The sequence below is a fragment of the Hevea brasiliensis genome, chromosome 3 (genome assembly GCF_030052815.1).
Source record: "Hevea brasiliensis isolate MT/VB/25A 57/8 chromosome 3, ASM3005281v1, whole genome shotgun sequence".
Lineage (NCBI taxonomy): Eukaryota > Viridiplantae > Streptophyta > Magnoliopsida > Malpighiales > Euphorbiaceae > Hevea > Hevea brasiliensis.
In genome coordinates, this window is record NC_079495.1 from 79,471,315 (window position 1) to 79,491,119 (window position 19,805).

Here is a 19,805-nt window from a genome sequence, read left to right on the forward strand (position 1 = left end):
ATGAGTTGAGGAGGGATTTCTAAAGTCACATATTGTTCAGCAGATGAACTCTGGAGAGAGCATTGATCCATTCTGGATGCCTGGACATATTCTTTTGACAAAGATCTTCTAGATGAAATGAGAGATCTGATAGATCTGGTTAAAGATCCAGATCGTCTGTAGATGTTGTATGGACTGAGAAGAGGAAGGAGAGATTCTCCAACCTGAGCATCTTCAGGTAAAGTGGATATTTCTACGAGATTATCAATTCTGGAGGATAGTGTTCTTCGAAGTGGTGAAGAGAAAGAAAGAGAAGAGGTGAGGTTAACAATCTCAGAAGGAGAAGGGGTTTGGAGATGAGTTTCAGAAACAGGGTTAGGTGTTTTGCAAGCCATATTTGGTACGTGGCGTTGTGGCCAGAGATCGCTCTACCTTCTAGGAAGGAATTAAGCAGTTACTGGTTTCCAGCCGATATACCAAGGTAAGAAAAGATGGCAGAAAACAGTGATACAAAGATTAAGAGAAAATACCAGAGTTGGAAAGGTTCTCCCCTACTCACCAATGAAGTATGTATAATACAAACATAACCATCCTCAATCAATTTCAAATTTAATATATTTAAAACAAATCAAATTCAAGTTCTAGTATCAAACCTTAAATTGAGCTCAACTTAAAGAAAAAATAGCGAGTTGAGTCTTAGTTATTTAAAACTCAATTTGGCACGGCTTCTCATTCAAACCACACTCTTAATTCGGCAAGATCTCATCTTGGTTTGCTTTATTATTATTATTATTATTATTATTATTATTATTATTATTATTATTATTATTATTATTATTATTATTAACTTTTGAATCGACTATGTTATGTCACACATTTTTGTCCTAAAAATTTGATCCATGCATAACACAATATGATGATGACTTCAAATCGATTTTGTATTAGACGTTATCATAATTCAACTCTATTAGATTTTTCAACAACGAAAACTGTTCCAATTTGCCTCTATTCAAAGATCCCAACGAATAGTGTCTGCTGGTCCTCCGCAGAGAAGATAGTTAGATTGGCCGAAAAATTTCCAAATGCATCAAAATTTTCAAAAAAAAAATAATAATAATAAATAAATGATTTGTTATCCTCCCATTATTCCACGCATGGTCCCTCTCTTTTTTTTCTTTGCGATAACACCACTACCTACGTTTATCTCGAGTAAATTATAGAGATAGTATCTCAACTTAAGAGTATCTAACAATAACGTGCTTAAACTTGAATTTGTACTACAAAATCTCCTAATCTTTAATTTAAGTAATATAAAATTTCTTCTAATATTTAATAGTCAATTTTTAAGTTATTTTTACTGAAATGACACTTGTTATATTAAAATTTATTTTTTTTCTTTATCAATTTGACATTTATTGAGGAAAAAAAAATTAATTCTATTCTCTATTTACCAACAGTTTTAACGGTTTAAATTACACAAATCGACGCTTCAATAATTTAGAATCTATTTATCCGAAACTTTCAATTTATGAAAATTAATAAAATATTATGTCAACATAAATAACCTAGAAACCAACTACTGAAAGTCACAAGGGGGTTTTATATTACTAAAATTAAAGATCAAAAGATTTTATATTACAAATTGAAGTTTAAGTGCTCTACTATTACATACCCCTAAGTTAAAGTTCTCTATATAATTTAACCATTTATCTGACTCTTTCAAAACTTAATTCCTTATCTTTTTTAAGGATGACAAAGTGTAATTTACCTGCGAAAATTATAATACTTGAACCTGAATCCGATTAATATTATCAAAATCTGAATTCGTCTCAAACTCGATTAAAATTTATTCTCAACTATCCAAATCCATCCCAAAACCGATTGTTATTACCTAAAAACACCCAAACCCATTTAATTTTATATATTTTAGTTCATAATCTACATAAAAAACTATTTTTGTTAGTAATTTATATTTTAAAAATTTAATTCCATAAATTATTTAAATTATATTTTATATAAAATAAAATATATAAAAATTCATAAATATTATTATAAAAAATATATTTTATATTTAATTAAATATTTATATATACAGGTTTGGACAACGAAACATACAAATTTCATACCCATTAAAAATATTAAATTTCAAACTCGAACCCTATTATATACTATTAAAATTCATCATATTAGATTCAATTGAATCAGATACCCGCAAAAACTTACCCTGTCATTTCTCAAAACTTTGTTCTTTCAGTTTCAAATTTAAGCCCCTGAATCCTCCTAAACCCTATCTTTTCTGTTTTCTTTTCTCTTTCTCCTTTCTTTCTGGGTGCCCTCTCTTTCTCATAACTAGCAAGTCCCATCTTCAATTGAAATGAAACTCTCCATTATCTCCATTGATAATATCATTGTACTCATGAAATTCTCCATTGATGGGTGAGTGGGAAAAAGAGAGAGTGGCATGAATGTAACTCATGAATTTAATTTAAAAACAAATTTCAATGCATGTAATTACCATATTTAAGGTGATGAAAACTCAAAACACCACCCTAATCATCATAATTCTTCCCTTATCAAAATTACCAAGCAGACTTTCTTCACAGCTAATCCAATCTAAACAATCACGTTTCACAAGGGCACTATTTGTCATGAGGAAGCTGACATTAGCTGCAGCCCAAATGAACATTCATTTGGCTGGTTAGAAATCCTGTTGACTTTCATTCTAAAGAAAATAAATATCCTTCAAGCGACAAAATTATGAAACCATCAGAATTGCAAAAGTTTCACCATGTTTAGACACCAATAAATAGTTTAAGAAAGCAGTATGACAACAAAACCAGATTTTTGATATTTTGTTTCTTTGTTCTCAAAAAAAAAAAAAAAAACAAGCGTCTCCATAGCGAACCTCATCTTCTCCGGGAAGCTCTGCTGAACATATCTCTTATGTTCAGTGATTCTGTCTCCACTTTAGCCTTCTTAGTTTGTTTCCCAGTTCTCTTTGATTTACTGTCAGTCTTTCCCTTTTCCTGATTAAGATAACAAGGCAGCAATAACTAAGATAATCAACAGTCAGCGTAACACATTCAGTTGGGTTGTGCAAGCAGTTGGTTCAGTTCCAAACTGGACCCAGAATAACCAAAATAGGCTTTTGCAAAAATCAAACTGAACCTATTATAAATCAAATTGAACCAAAAACCTAAATATTTCAATTTTGTTCAGTTCAATTTTTTACAGAGGCAAGCAGATTTCAGTTTGAACTAAATAACCAAACTGAACCGATTTTGCTTCAAGGTTTGGTTCAGATATAGGGTTTTAAAATTTCAGTTACTTGATTAGGTTTTTAGGTTTGAGAAACCGAAATAACCAATCCAACTGAAAGATTTGGGCTGAGCACACCTGCATCATCACAGAATCTATAACCCAACCGAAATAACATATATATATATATATAATCTGAATAAATGATTTGGGCAAAGTAAGACTAAAACAGCAGATAGACGATGCAGAGACCCACACTAAAGGCACAGAATTCGTAAGGTTTAAATGCTTTTTAAGAACAGAAAATACATCAACCACATGTCATGAAAACCATAACTTGCCATAAAAATAAAATAAAATAAAAACCACTCTTGTTTAATTTTCAAGTGATTTCAGAAAAGGAAACAACAATAAATTCTTGTCTATACCTGTATGAGATTAGAAGATGCTGGGGTATTTTCAGCAGCTGTCAAACAAATTTCAGTACCTGGTACTTTACTAGCTGCCTCCAGTAAATTCAATCTGCAATCAAATACCATTTTAGACAGATAAAAGCAAACAGTTCAATCATAAAGATTTTAATATGTAATCTTCCCAAAGCTCATTAATTGTACTAAATAATCAACTCTTCAAATTTAAGGGTTCAAAAGTTAAGGCAATACTTCAAATGATTACACAAAAGCTTCAACCAGGGCTCATCCTTCAAGTATTCCCCCAATATTGTGACAGCATCAGTCACTGCAAAGGTAAAACAGCTAAATTAATGACAAGCAAAGACTTCTTTGATCACTCACAGATCTTAGATCTTTTGATGTCTTAGATTTTAGAATTTTTTTAATTTTTGTAAGGCAGAATAAAAAGTGCCTCTCCTCAGTAGGTCCTCTGTAAATAGGCTGCACATTATTTATGCAGCTTTGATTTGAGTGCTCTATTTATTACTAACCTAAAAATACAGAAACCAGCCAGTTTGTCACAAGAACACAACACTCAAGCCTCTTGAAGTCAATACAAGCATATAACCCTCTCTGTGGAAAGGTTCAGCTCATGTAAGTGAAGAGGCAGAGGTGTAGACTAGGGTAAACATTGTGGAGGGGCATACAAGCTAGACTTATGGGGCAATCATGAATCATTCAAGAAGAGAATCTGAATAGCCCAGGCACATTTGGTGTACATTTTCACAACAGAATAACTGAAACAATGCAATAAATGCCACCAAAAAACAGCAAATTTACTACTCCATTAATTCTTGCATGAAAATGCACATGGAAAGTATGTGGTTGTTGGATAGGCTTACTCGTTCCATACAACCATCCATGGTAGATTACTGTAATTACTGTCGGAATCCCTTGATTTTAGGAATACAGATTATTAGGCATTAATTGTATTTTCCTATTCTAATTAGCTCCTTGTAATTAGTTTCCTATTTTTTAGTTTCCTATTTAGGTATGAGTCTTTGTATATAAATAGAAGCCTTGTATATCATTTTTTATCAAGAAATACATAGAAAATTCTCTCAAAATATCAGTGTCTTTCAACATGGTATCAGAGCATTTGATTCACTAGAGCAGGCTTCAGTACTATCCATGAGAACTGTTCATGTGCACTGTTCATGCACACTGTTCACTGTCACTATTCATGGGTACCGTTCATAGCATGTGGACCTTTTTTGGGCTTTTTCTAACTGCTCCTTGTGTGTCGCACCTCTACTCACCCCTTGTCCTTTACTTGATCACAAGCAAATATGTCTGAAATAGTAGATTTTTCTAAAAGAATAAATGATATTGGGATTTTTGCCAACGAAGAAGTTCAATCTCTAAAACGTTTGTTGTCTCAGCTTGAATCTCAATTTTCCACAGTTGTCTCTTCCAATTTTATCAAATCAGGTAATGATTTTCTTACCAATCTTGAAAAATCTTGTTAGGTTATAGATTCTAGAGCAAACAAGCATATGACAAACTCTTCAAATATATTCTGTACCTATTCCCCATGCTCAAGAAAAGGAAAAGTTCGTATAGCGAACGATTCCTTAACCCAATTTCTAACATAGATTCTACTACATGCACTCCCAATATAAATCTCAACTCATTTCTTCATGTTCCTAATTTTCTTATTAATTTTTTATCTGTCAATTGCATTTCCCAGGCCCTTAATTGCAAAATTGAATTTTTTTCTACTCGTTGCATATTTTAGGATTTGAGAACAGAGAAAACATTGACAGTGGTTGATTATGAGATGGTTTGTATCTATTAGATAACGAATGTGGTCTCTCAAATCCTAGAGCAACCAGGCTTTGTTAGAAAAGTTTACGAGTACTAATGAAAAGATTATCCAATGACATAGAAGATTAAAACATCCATCTTTTTCTACTCTAGGAAGGTTATAGGAAGGTTATATCCTAATTTGTTTAAGAATTGCAACTCAGATTTACTAGTTTGTAATGCTTGTGAATTTGCTAAACACACTAGATAGTCTTATCCTTTTATAAATAACAAAAGGATGATTTCTTTTATAACTATTCATTATGAGGTTGAGGGCCCTACTCAAACAGTTTCTTTGTTTGGTTGTAGATGGTTTATCACTTTTATTGACTGTTGCACTAGGTTGACATTAGTCTATTTGATGGAAGCAAAAAGTGAAGTGTTTTCTTCCTTTCAATTGTTGCACAAAATGATTTGTATACAGTTCGATGCTAAGGTTGAAATCTTAAAAACTGATAATGACACAATATATTAACAGTGTTTTTTATGCTTCTTTGGATTCAAATGGTATGGTGCATCAAACTAGTTGTGTCAATACTAGTGAACAAAATGGAGTTGTCTGAAAAAAAAAAAAAAAAAAAAAGGGATATTTATTAGAGGTGGCTCGATCTTTATGTTTACTATAAATCTTCCTACATCTTATTAGGAGGATGCAGTTTTTGCTGCAACATATATTATCAATAGAATGCCTCTGAGAATACTGAACTGTAAAAGCCCTTTAAAGTTTTTACAATATCATAATTCTTATACTGTTCCTAAAAAATTTTTGAATGTGTGCTTTATCCACAAAACAAATATTGAGAAATTAGAACCTAGAGCTCTTAAATGTGTGTTTATAGGATATTCTAGTACTCAAAAGGGCTATAAGTGTTATCATCCTCCTACTATGAAATATTTTGTCAGTATAGATGTTACTTTTAGATGGTAAGGTTAAAATCTTAAAAAATGATAATGACACAATATATTAATGGTGTTTTTCATACTTATTTGGATTCAAATAGTATAGTACATCAAACTAGTTGTGTCAATACTAATGAATAAAATGGGATGTTTGAAAGAAAAAATAGATATTTATTGGAGGTGTTGGATCTTTATGTCTACTATTAATCTTCTTACATCTTATCAGGAGGATGCAGTTCTTGCTGTAACATATATTATCAATAGAATGCCTCTGAGAATACTAAACTTTAAGAGTCCTTTAGAGGTTTTACAAGGTCATAATTCTAATACTGTTCCTCAAAGATTTTTGGATGTGTATCCACAAAACAAATGTTGACAAATTAAAACCTAAAATTCTTAAATGTGTGTTTGTAGGATAGGCTATACCATAGTTATTAAAACTTCAAGGCGCACTAAGGCGCCAAGGAGTCCTAGAGCCTAGGCGCAAGGCGCAAAGTGTAAGCGCGCGCCTGAGCGAGGTGAGACGCAAAGTAAAAGATTTAAAAAATCCATAAAAATCAAATAAATGTGATACTTTTCCTTTTTCTTCTTTGGCATACATCTTGAATTGAGTTTGTTGATTTGAGTTTAAATGGCAGTCCTTTTTGCCAATAAAAGTGCTCGCTAAAGATGGAAATAAATAAGGCATGCCTTTCTAGAACCTTGTGCCTGGAACAAAAGCGCACACCTAGGCGCATAAGGCGCTTGGGTTTGAGCCTGGTGAGCCTTGAGCCTGAGGCGCACCTCTTTAATAACTATGGGCTATACATATTACCATCTCCTACTATGAAATATTTTGTCAGTATGGATGTTACTTTTGGAGAAACCGAGCCTTATTTTCCTATCAAGTCACGTCTTCTAGGGGAGATGAGGAAAAAAAAAAAAAAAAAGAGGTCTTTTTTCATAACCAAACTATTAGGTTTCAGAAGACCATTAGGTTTGGGTCACACATTAGCAATGAGCCATCTAACCAAGACTAACCACCTCCTCAATCCTCAGGAAGATTGAAAAAATTGAATTTCAGAACCTACATGTGTCGGAATAAGACAGATACAGCCATTGAACTTGATACACCTAATCAACCATTATCCCTAGAATCAGTTTCTCAAGAATGTGATAAGTCTTCTTTAATTCTTGATCATCCTAATTATGTTTCTGAGTTTAATTCTAATTCTACTATTGATGATCTCGATATTTTCATTGCTCTCAGAAAATGAGTTAGAGCTTGTACCAAACATCCTATTTTTAATTTTATTTCCTATGACTCATTATCTCCTTCCTATAGAGCCTTTATCTTGTCTATTTCTTCCGTTTCTATCCCACAGGGTTGGAAAAAAGCATGTCTTAATCCAAAATGGAAGATAACTATGGTAAAGGAGATGAGAGCTTTGTCAAAAAATAAGACATGGAATCTTGTTTCTCTTCCATCGGGAAATAAACCGGTGGATACAAGTGGGTGTTCATAGTAAAACATAAGGTAGATGGTTCTATTGAAAGGTAAAGGCCAAGTTAGTGGCTAAAGGTTTCACTCAGACATGTGAGGTGGATTGCCTTTGCGCAAAGATGAATACTATCAGAATCGTATTGTCTTGTGCAGTAAATCTTGAATGAGACTTACAGTGATTTGATGTAAAAAAATACTTTTCTGCATGGAGACTTAAAGGAGGAGGTGTACATGGAAATCCCCCCAGGGTTGGATAATGATAAAACCAAAGGGAAAGTTTGTAGACTGAAGAAGGCTTTGTATAGTCTGAAGTAGTTACCCAGAGCATGGTTTGATAGATTCAGTAAGGCCATGATCTCCTTTAGATACTATCAAAACAATACGGATTATGCTCTATTTATGCAACAATGTAAAGATAAGATTACATTACTTATTGTTTATGTTGATGACAGTTGTGACAAGAAATGATAAGGAAGAGATTGCCAATATGAAAGAACTCTTGGCACAGGAGTTTGAGATTAAAGACTTGGGTAGATTAAGGTACTTGGGATAGAAGTTGTTAAATCAAATAAAGGAATCTTCATTTTTCAAAGGAAGTACATTTTAGACCTTATAAAAGAAACAAGCTTATCGAGCTGTAAACCTGCAAAATCTCCTACTGAAACTAATCATAAACCACAAGTAGGAGTTGAGGAATTAGTTGATTTAGTAAGATATCAAAAGTTGGTTAGGAGATCAATTTATATACATCACACACTAGACCAAGCAACTTATGGAGTGAGTCTAGTAAGTCAATATATACATGATCCTCGAGCAACTCACTTAGAAGTTGTTTTCCACATTTTGAGGTATCTAAAATCTGCTCCTTGAAAAGGACTTTTTTTCAAAGCATGATCATCTCCAAAAGCCTTTACAGACACAAATTGGACTAAATCTCTTGATGATAAAAGGTCTACATTAGGTTATTGCACCTTTGTTAGCGGTAACCTAGTTACTTAAAGAAGCAAGAAACAAAATGTGACAAGTAAATCAAATGCAGAAGCAAAACATTGGACTATGGCACAAGGCATCTGTGAGTTGTTGTGGTTGCAAAAGTTGGAGATGTTGAGGTTGTCAGAGACCAATAGTTTATCTTTATTTTATGACAACAAAGTTGCTATTAATATTGTCCACGATCCAATTCAACATAATAGGACCACGCATATAGAGATTGATTGGCACTTCATAAAAGAGAAGATTGTAGACGTTTCATTGACTGACTTATGTGACATCGAAGGAGTAGTTGGCTAATGTATTTACAAAGCATCTAAGCAGCAAAGTATTACACACTTTAGTTTGCAAGTTGGGCATGTGAAATGTCCATGAACTAACTTGAGGAGTGTTGGAATCCCCTAATTTTAGAAATACAGATTATTAGACATTAATTGTATTTTCCTATTGTAATTAGCTCCTTGTAATTGGCTTCCTATTTTTTAGTTTCCTATTGAGGTATGAGTCTTTATAAATAAAAACGAGCCTTGTATATCATTTTTTATCATCAGGAAATACACAAAAAAATTCTCTCAAATATCAGTGTCTTTCAACAATTACTTACATTCTTAACCTGCCCATATCTATACTAGAAAACTTCAGGAGTAACACTATATTTTTCAAGGATTAACTCCGGAACAAAAATTATGTTTTAAGACTGATTTGTATTTTACAACAGGAAAATGTAGCAAAAAAAGAATCTCAATTGAAAAAGGATGCTTAGTAAATAATAGGAAACGTAAAATTTTGTTGCAGTTTCTCCTTGTAAATATGCTATGCCTAAAAGTTGGGAGCAACATAGTATAGTTTGAAAGTGTAAGGGTTAACTAGGGAACAAAACTTGAGTTATAAGACAGACTTTTACTTTAGTCGTGGAAAAAGTAACAAAAAAAAGAATTCCAGCTATGACAAGATGCTTAACAAACACTTGGACACATAAACTTGTGTTTGAGTTCTTGTAATCAAGCTATGAGAAAATAATGTGTACTAATTTAAAGACTCCTATGAAATTGACCATTTAAGAACCAGGCGAAAGAAAAAGAATTAAGATGACCATGTATATCAAAATTTTGAACACATTGGGTTGTTTTACCTTAATACATTATGAACAAAATTTATTGTCTGTTTATGAGTTTTGAACTTCTAAACAATCCCTAACCCGACAAATATAGTGTGTGTGTGTGTGTGTGTGTGTGTGTGTGTGTGTGTATCATGTATATGCATTGTTTCCAATCTTAAGGCATATCTTGAGGGTCGAGATTCCGGTATACCTTAGTTGCCTCCCTGTCAACCAGAGTCGGTACCTCGTCACCTTTAGCAATTTTGGACAATCGAAGTCATGCTAGTCAACAAGAAATATTGGTCCATTGGCAAAATTCATATCCAACAGATACTTCTTGGGAATCTGTTACTTCACTACAAGAGTAATTTCTTGATTTCTCACTTGAGGACAAGCGCACTTTGGAAGGAGGGAGTAATGTTAGCAGGCCTTTGAAGTTTTACAAGAGATTCACTCATCAGCGAAAAAAAAGAATGCAAGGATACCAAGTCCAAGCCAATTCTCTAAGTTGAGAGAGTGCTGCCATATTCTTAGTGCTGCTGCTATAATGTTGCCATGTTCTTAGTGCTGCTGTTATGTTGCTGTCATGTTCTTAGTGGCCATATTTTTAGTTGTTAGCTCATGATGTAAAATAGGACATTTCAGCTATTGTTTCTATCTTCATTCCCTTAGTAGTAGGAGGGTAATCCTCCATGTTGTTTACTATTCCTTGTTTTTAGGAGATGGTTATCTCTCCCTTTGTATTTAAGTGCAGCACATTAATAAAAGAAGTATCAGAAAATTCCAAAAGTTTTTTATGTAGGAGGGCCATTAGAATCAAAGACCACCATCTTCACACTCGTCCTATCAAACCTTCAGCTTTGATACCACTTGTTGAGATTCGGGAACCAAAACACCTAGGAAGAATTCCTTTTTACGGGGCCTTATGAGAGCACAGCAGCACACACTCATGCGCCTGAAACTATATTTAACCTAAAACTTTAAAGTAATAGATTTATGGGTCCTTCCAATTTATATGTCATTCACTCATCCAATCTCTTTCTTATGTGGAATTCACACCTGAATTTTCCCTAGTTGTCTCAAGCTACAATAGTGGTCCACTTGGATAAAAGTTTGCCACATGTTGATGGGAACTAAGGGTCGTTGATCATTCCTATTTGGAAAAGGCACCTGAAAAGAAGGAAAATGGGCCGATGTCAAGGGGCACCAAAGGGAAATTTGGAAAAGGAAAGTTGTAATGCTGAAATTGATATGCATCAAAGGAACCAAGTTCTATAAGGGGTTTAACAAAGGGGGGTATGAAGGCCAATTTTGCATTGCAAAGAGGGTTGGAACTTACCTATAAGATTGAACTACCATCACAGTTGAAGCTCCATCCAATGTTCCTTGTGAGCTTGCTCAATCCATATAGGAAGAAAAAAGGATAATTCTAGCCAAGGGTAATCTAAGAGGCATTAATGGGAATGAGTTTAATATAATAAAGATTGGAAGGTTATCAGACGCATAACTCCAACCAAACAATATAGAACATTATAGGGATTGAGTCCAACTTTTATAGGATAAGATAGCCCTATAGCCTGCAAAACAATATTACAAAACACTTATTTAGTTATTATGTCAAAATATGATTTTAAGTTTTATTTAAATCTAGCAAAAGTGACTTTATTGAAACATAAATTAAAGTTGAATGATTTTGTTGATAATCATCAAAGTTTAGAGATAGTGTTGAAATTGACGATGAGTACAATAACCATAGATGACAATAACCCCCTCTTCTATTCTTTCTTCCAAAAGAAATGTTTCAATAAGTGGCTTGGCTTGGCAAAGAAGCAAAAGAGGGCTAGGACAAGACATCACTAACTAGATCAATACCTATTGGGATCTTCATCCCACATGGCCCCCTAGAACTAACACTTATTTTGTTACCTTTTTCCAAAAATGAGGGACATAATTAGGATAGGTACATCAATATGTTTTCACATCAGCTAGCATTATCCGCAAACTTAATGGCTTGGATCCAATTTATTTTGCCATGCTTAAGCACTACTTCTAAGAACTTTCTCAATGGAAAAGGCTCAACTCTTTGTTTCATGAGATCTGCCAAGTTAACCCTTTGTCACTATAGAATGATGATGAAGTAATTGATTAGATGCTTTGCTACTTGCTAGAAAGATTGACCTACCAACATGCCTAGCAGCTGAATTTTGGGGCTTAAGGGATGGTCTTAACCTGCCATATTATTGGGCATAACTTAATTACCTGTTAAACTAGATGCCCAAGCAGCAGTATTGCAAATTCCAGCTTTTATTCATATTGCAGGTCACTAATGGGAACAACTTTTGTTATTGCTGCCTAATCTTGCAGTCCCATAGGAAGACAAATTTCAGTGCACATATTTTGGCTAGGACATCACTAGCAAGAAGATTTTGTTTTCTATCATCAGCTTCAACCTGATGCATAGGGTTCAATGAATAGCTTCCTATGTTCAAAAATTTCTAACTAAATTAAGCTCCTCTTAAGGAAAAAAAAATAAAGAAAGAAGAGTGATATAAGTCGTTTTGAAATTAAGAAAGAAGAGGGTTGTAGGTTGTTTCGAATTACTAATATACATGTACTCTTTTCATCTTGAGCAGCATAGTTTTTGTCCAATGAGGGTAGAGCCTGTTTTAATTGGCAGACCTGCATTTTTAAAAAACTTGAGGACATTAAAGACCATATGAAACCTTTATCTTAAATAGTACATGTGCAATTTCACATATATCAGTAAGGATGAATGGCGAAAATGCTGAAAACTAATTATAGTAATTGAAAATCAACAGTGACCATAAAAGTTCAATAGAGGAACAAAATAAAACTGCTAGTCAGATAACTACAATCAGATGAGATATCAAGATACAAGGAATGACAAAGCAAAAACTTTCCTTTCTCATAGAACCAGGCTCTACCATATCAACAAAATATAAATCTCAGAAAATTTTTCAACTCAACTCAACTCAACTAAGCCTTTATCCCAAAAATTTGGGGTCGGCTAATCTCAGAAAATTTTTCATACCGGAAAATTGTTTACAAGACCAAAGAGTTATAGTAAGATTCCTTGCAGTAAGATAACTCTAAGTAGATACAGAAATACCTTGCAAGACAACCATGATAACACCTTTGAATCATCAAGGCGGAAAAACTTTGAAGAGCCAATTTCTGCATAAACAGGGAGAGAGAGAGAGAGAGAGAGAGAGAACAGAAGAAGAAGAAGAAGAAGATGGTATCATCAGAAAATATCCACATAAAATTATGTTAGTATTTAAATACATTTTTTCCATGTTAAGTTATTGCTTCCAATTCAAAATACAGTTCTGACATGTTAAGTTAGACAATATCCTTCTACTGAGCCTCTAATCTATTCTCATTATATCATGACGGCAGGGAACAAGTCAAAATAGAAAAACTCACATTGGGTTTAGGGATAATCACTCAGACTGATAACTTCCACCACATCAAGGTGAAACTTTACCACTGAATTATATCCCTCCCCTTGCCACCATCGAGAAAGAGAACTAACTAAACCTAAGGCAAAAGGTCGACAGACTCAACTCCACTGTATGATCTTTTATATCACAACCACTAAGGCATGCATCTCTTATCGATATTCTCAATTTACAGACATTGCAACCAGGCTTCAGATTTTCCAACTTCTATATATATATCAATTCCAAATCCAATCCATCATGAATAGATAGAAAATATAGGTTTAATTATCTGTCAGACTGCATGGTGAGACTATTAAGAAAACAAACACCTTATCATCGGATAAAATGAATTAGCCAATAGATTTCCATGTTTTCACTATCATTTACCCTAGACTGATAGATAGAGTGGCCAACCTTTGACCTCGCACACTATTTGCATACAATTCTCTGCAATGGACATTAAATGATGATATCCAGGACAGCCATTAATGAAGATTATCTCATCTAATTGTCTGAACTTCCCAGGATCATCCCCTTTCTGCACCTCAAGAAAAATAAAAGTTACTTAAAACTAGAAAGATGGCAATGTGGCTTTTTGTCACCAAATAAGAATCCTAAATGTATACTTTAATATAAACATATTGAAAAACCAGAGAAAAACCAGATAGACCCGTTAGCCAGGCCCATTTGGTTTTACCAATAGAAAATTAGATAAACTGATTGGCAGGCTTCTGAAGATGAAAAAAATCTATAAATGAGGAAAGAAGATTAATTGAAGAACCAGTATTGCTTTTGTTGTCCCATGGATGGAACAAAGCACCACAAATGACATGTGTACCTTCATTCTAGCTTCCTCAAAAATAGGCAACAAAATGAAGACCGGATCAACTGGAGTGGCAGAATATAGGCGCCCATCTGCATGAAAATTGAGGGGTGAGTGAGAAAATAAAACACAAAGAAGACCAATTGACTGATTATTAATGTAGTCCTAGATAGTGGAAAAGAAATAAGTATCTATATTCTATAAAATATATACAAATAATAACTATGTAGACTGTATTATCAATGATATTGAACTGAACAAAGTGTGCCACTTTTGTTTTCTTAAATTTAGAAAGTGGGGACCTCTTTGACTGATGACAAGTACTAATACTAAATAAGTTCTTTAATAAGTAATCTTTGATGCCTTGCCAAAAAAAAAAAAGCGCAGCTTCTTTAAGACTACAGTCCACTAACTGAAAATTTTAAATAGTGAGGTAACTGGATATACAGTTCAAGCAATATTATAAAACGCTTGCTTATTCAAGACAATAAATGAAGTATCAATTACATAGGGATTATTGTCATCGTATCTTGCATTAATCCGATATCAGGTTAAACATTTTCACATCTAGTATTGTACTATTGTTTACTATTTTACATTGTAAGAAGAATCATTTTGTGAAATCAAGGACAATTTTTGCCTAGACTAGGTTCATGGTGGACCAAAGACACAAACATGTGAGTCCTAACATACATACTGTGTCTTGGTCCATTATGGACCAGGTATGGGCAAGAACTTCCCTGAAATAAAATAAAATAAAATAAAATAAAAAAAAGAATGAAATCTTTTATCTTTCAAAATTGAAAAGACAATCTCAAGTAATTGAAAGTAGAAAAGGTAAAAGTTAGTTTTCCTTTTTCTTATTTACTTTTGGTTTTTGGTCAGAAAAACAACATCAATAGTAATAAAAGCTTTTTTTTTTTTAAAAAAAATCATAAGTATTTTTGAAACATATTCAGTTATTCACATAAAATATCTACCTTCACAAACATAATCCCCCAGAAACCAAGAGGTGTAACATTGCTTGAACCAGTGAAGTTCTTGGAGCACTCCATTGATAAGAAGATAGCATGTTGTCTTTCCTGCCATGCAAAATAGAATGAGATTCATGACACATGCAAGATGTGGCTACCACCATATGTACATTTCATTACCTGATTTTGGATGTTGAAGTGGTAATAAATGACCTAAACCATCTTCAATTGCACCTTTATAAGGCGAGAGGATTAGTTTAGTTTAATAGAAAAGCAATATGAAGGCAAAAAAAGGGCAAAACCAGGACTTTACTAGGTGCAATGAGAAGACGAGTTTCATTAGTGCCTTCCCACCAAGCCATTTCAACCTTCCATCAACAAACAATAAAAAATTTCACAAATTTATAGAACAGACGAAAAAACAAAACAAAGGAGGGACACTCGCAAACCTCCTCACATGGGTCAAAGAAAGGCATCACAGTGAGAAAGCTACTGCAACAGTAACTAAAAATAAATCAATTGCTAGGCCTTTAGAATTTGAGGGTTTTTTTTTTTTAATATAACTAAATAGGAAAGAATATCACATTGCTACAACTGTGAAAAATAAAATTATGGAATTTCCCTCCCACTCTCACTCCAAACTATTTCAACAGGAAACCATTTATATACAAAGAGTGAGGATTTTCATTGTATTGCTTTTATTAGACTTCACTGTTTGATCGTGCATCCATGTTTGCTATGGGATTTAAAAGGTCGAATACACACACACACACACACACACACAAACAAACAATTACAATAATCAACCATGATAAACAACAACTAGCTTAAACAGATAATCCATAACTGATACAGCTAAATCTTACACTATCAATTTTTTCTATGAAACCAATAATTGTGTAGAATTATTGGCAATTTATTTCTTACACAATGGTAAAGTGTAATTAGCAATAAATAAATAAATGAAAACTTGGAAGTGATGTGATAAAGGGAACACAGCACCTGCCCTGTACCGGGTGCCAAAACATCTTTTGAGAATTACTCATTTTCATATTTATTCATTTTCTTTTTCTTTTTTTTTTTAAAAAAAAAAAAGAAAAACAAAAGACAAGAGAGAGAGAGAGAACTTAAGGTCAGAGCCCAGGGGAGGTCAGGGACGTATCGTATAACTGCTTAACAAGCACTTTTGGTGAGCCCAGGGGAGGTCAGGGATGTATCGTATAACTGCTTAACAAGCACTTTTGGTGAAGCAAGGAACCGAGTCATAAAACAAGCATCATGCTAAAATTGATTGTTTAATTCTCATGATCTTTTAATAAAAAAAGAGAAGAAAAAAAATTATTAATGTGTTCATGAAAACCTTACTTCTAGAGAAGTCCAAGTTTTCATTTAGCCCAAGGATTCCCAATTGAAAAGATCGCATTTTCTTTTCTCTTCCATTTTTCTTGTAGCATTAACTACTCATTTCTAAGTTCTAGCTCCTATTAACATCACCAGCAATACAGCATGAATGATTTGTCGCCAGAATTTGAATGTATTTTTCAGGACAACTTATTTCCACCACAATTGCTGTAGCTCAATGGGTAAACAAGTCAAATGGAGTTGGATGAGAACCCAACTTCACAAAGGATGCTACCATTGGCATGATTAGGTATAGTTGTTTGTTGTTTTATAGGTCTTTATTCTTAAACTTTCATTCTTTTTAGCTTTTTCCATATTCTTTGATATATCAGCAACCCACAGAATTCACTTCTATGCATCAAGTCAACTCAAAAAAAGAACTGATAAAAAAAAACCACTTTTTATCTTTAAAAAATAACAATAGATTCAAGAGAAAAAGATATAATTCCATTGCACTAAGAACAACAATATATTCATGGTACCAATCTAACAACGAAGGAATGCAAAACTTGTTGATCAAATTCATCCAAAAGCAGCAAATAAACCAGAAAATCAAGATTCATGCATTGCCATAAACAAGCATAGAAAGAGAAGTAAAGCAAAGTAAACCAGAAAATTGAGCATTAGATTAGGCAAAAAATTGGAAAAGGAAAGAAACAGTACCTTATGCCACTGGAGCTTGAAGAAGACAGGACCTGCAATTTACCGCTCCAATTACCAACACAATATATATATATATATATATATATATATATATATATATGAATCCATACTATAATATTAAAACTGAAAGCAATAATAGGTCATCTTGAGGACAAATTGTTATCCTACATAGACAATGCCAAAAGAGAAAGAAAACGAAAGAAAGGAACAAGTCCAAAAGAAATCTAATCCTTAACCCTCTCTCACAGCACTAGACTTCTAACCTGCAGGCTACAAAATCTATATGAAACTCAAATAATCAAAATCTTGAGATCAAAATCTATATGAAACTCAAAATGTTGAGAACAAATTGTTATGGCATCCTGTATAGAATATAGACAATACCAAAAGAGAAAGGAACAAGTCCAAAAGAAATCTAATCCTTAACTCTCTCGCACAGCACTAGAGTTCTAACCTGCAGGCTATAAAATCTATATGAAACTCAAATAATCAACTACAATTTTTACTTGGAAAAAAAAATTATTAACATACAACAATGCCATCTTCCTAAAAGTCATTCAGTCACATCGTTCTAACAAGAACTAATTACGGAACAATTAATCAAGACCACCCTAAATACTATTGATATTCCTTTAGATTTTTGTATTAACAATAAATAAAATTAAAAACAAAGAAATATTTTACAATTATATAAAATGAGTAACAGAAGTTTATAGATTTTATTGCCTAGTTAAGGAGCAGAATAACAAAAAAGCCCAAAAAAAAGACCTGGATTTAGATGAATTTGAATTTGAGATGATGAATCTATGTTGTTTTCGTGAAGAATGGATGGAACCAAGACAAAGAACAACAGACTCTTGAGTGAGAAATGAAATTTGGGTAAAACCGCGAGGATTAGCAGTAAGAATCAGTGGAGGACAGTGAGAAATAGGAGCTCAACTCCCAAAACCTGCTTTTTAGCTCTACACTCATTTTCTACGTCTTCAATGCAATATTTATTACAATAAAATATTTTTATAAATATAATAATTACAGATAATTAAAAATTTTATTTAAAATAAAATATGTAAAATTTTAATCATAAAAATGTTAAAACAATAAAGTAATTTTTTAAAAAAATATTTTTAACAGTATACTTTAAAAATTAATATTTTAAAATAATAATAAGAGGTTTTTTTTTCCTTAGATTTTTATGCTAAAATTAAGAAATTTACTATTTTTTTGTTTAAATCAACCAGAGATACAAAATTTCAATTTAAATTAAAATTAAATGAATTCAATTCAAATTAATCTAAAAATATATTTTCATATTTAGTATGATACAAATTTTAAATGCAAAATTTAGTTGAATTTCAAATTATTCATATTTGATATAATTTTATAATTAAAATTTATTTATTATTATTTTTAAAATATCTTCTAATAAAAAATCTTTTTTAAATATTATATTAGATAAAATTTATTTTTATTAATCTATAATAATCATAAATTATTATTTATGAAAGATTAATTATTAAAAAATAAAAATTTATAATTTAAAATTCCAATGCCCAAAAATTTATAATTAAAAACATTCTTAATGAAAAATTTAGTGCTTTTATTAGAGTTTTCATATATTTAAAACAAGCAAACTACCCATATATGTAGTTATTAATAATTTTAATTTATATATTTTCTTTTAGTTTTAATATATAAAAATAATGTAATATCGTAACTTTTTTATTAATTATTTAAAATTTTATTTTTATTACTTTTATTTCTCAAATTTTTAATAAAAATTTCATAATAGAAATAATTAAAATCTATCTATATATAATATAAATTAAATATATGTATTAATATATATTAATATATTATAAGTTACCTTATAATAATGGTTATTTTTTATAATATTAATAAAATAATTATTAAATAATATATAACTTATATATAATAGAAAATGTCACATGGTAATACTATAAAAGAAAATGCCAAGTATCTGACTCATACATATATATATATATATATATATATATATATATATATATATATATATATATATATATATATATATTTCTCCCTTCTAATGTAATTTTTTTTCATAAATGTTGTCTCTAGATAATATGGTGTCTAGTTTGATTTTTAAGGAAAATCAATCATGGAAGTGGGAATTTATTAATCAAGTCTTTCTTCTTGTTAAGAATGATCTCTTTAAGCTTTTTTCCTCAATCACATAGTATCATTTGGCAATATCATTAAAGAGGCAGTATATTGTCAAAAGTGATTATCGTACTCTATATATATATATATATATTTCTCCCTTCTAATGTAATTTTTTTTTCATAAATGTTGTCTCTATATAATATGGTGTCTAGTTTGATTTTCGAGAAAAATCAATCATGGAAGTGGGAATTTATTAATCAAGTCTTTCTTCTTGTTAAGAATGATCTGTTTAAGCTTTTTTCCTCAGTAAGATAGTCTCATTTGGCAATTTCATTAAAGAGGCAGTATATTGTCAAAAGTGATTATCGTAC

At 31.9% G+C, this 19,805-nt stretch overlaps 1 protein-coding gene across 1 annotated transcript; it reads right to left on the bottom strand.

Moving 5' to 3' along the window:
- Positions 1–2,751: 2,751 nt before the first annotated feature.
- On the bottom strand, positions 2,752–18,272 carry LOC131178673 (uncharacterized). Its single transcript, XM_058144025.1, has 12 exons — positions 18,061–18,272; positions 17,293–17,324; positions 15,542–15,596; positions 15,409–15,462; positions 15,235–15,336; positions 14,270–14,346; positions 13,846–13,969; positions 13,098–13,162; positions 12,577–12,646; positions 3,900–3,975; positions 3,666–3,759; positions 2,752–3,005 (listed from the first exon to the last, which is right to left on the bottom strand). Exons 3-12 carry the CDS (start codon positions 15,588–15,590, stop codon positions 2,886–2,888), a joined length of 831 nt encoding a protein of 276 aa, XP_058000008.1. The 5' UTR covers positions 15,591–15,596; positions 17,293–17,324; positions 18,061–18,272; the 3' UTR covers positions 2,752–2,885.
- Between the last annotated feature and the right edge of the window lie 1,533 nt (positions 18,273–19,805).

Coding starts and splice junctions, on each gene's coding strand:
- LOC131178673 (XM_058144025.1), bottom strand. CDS start 15,590: ATGGCTTGGTGGGAAGGCACTAATGAAACTCGTCTTCTCATTGCACCT. Junction 13,163..13,845: donor AATAGTGTGCGAGGTCAAAG/GTTGGCCACTCT, acceptor CTGTTTATGCAG/AAATTGGCTCTTCAAAGTTT. Junction 3,006..3,665: donor CATCTTCTAATCTCATACAG/GTATAGACAAGA, acceptor TATCTTAATCAG/GAAAAGGGAAAGACTGACAG.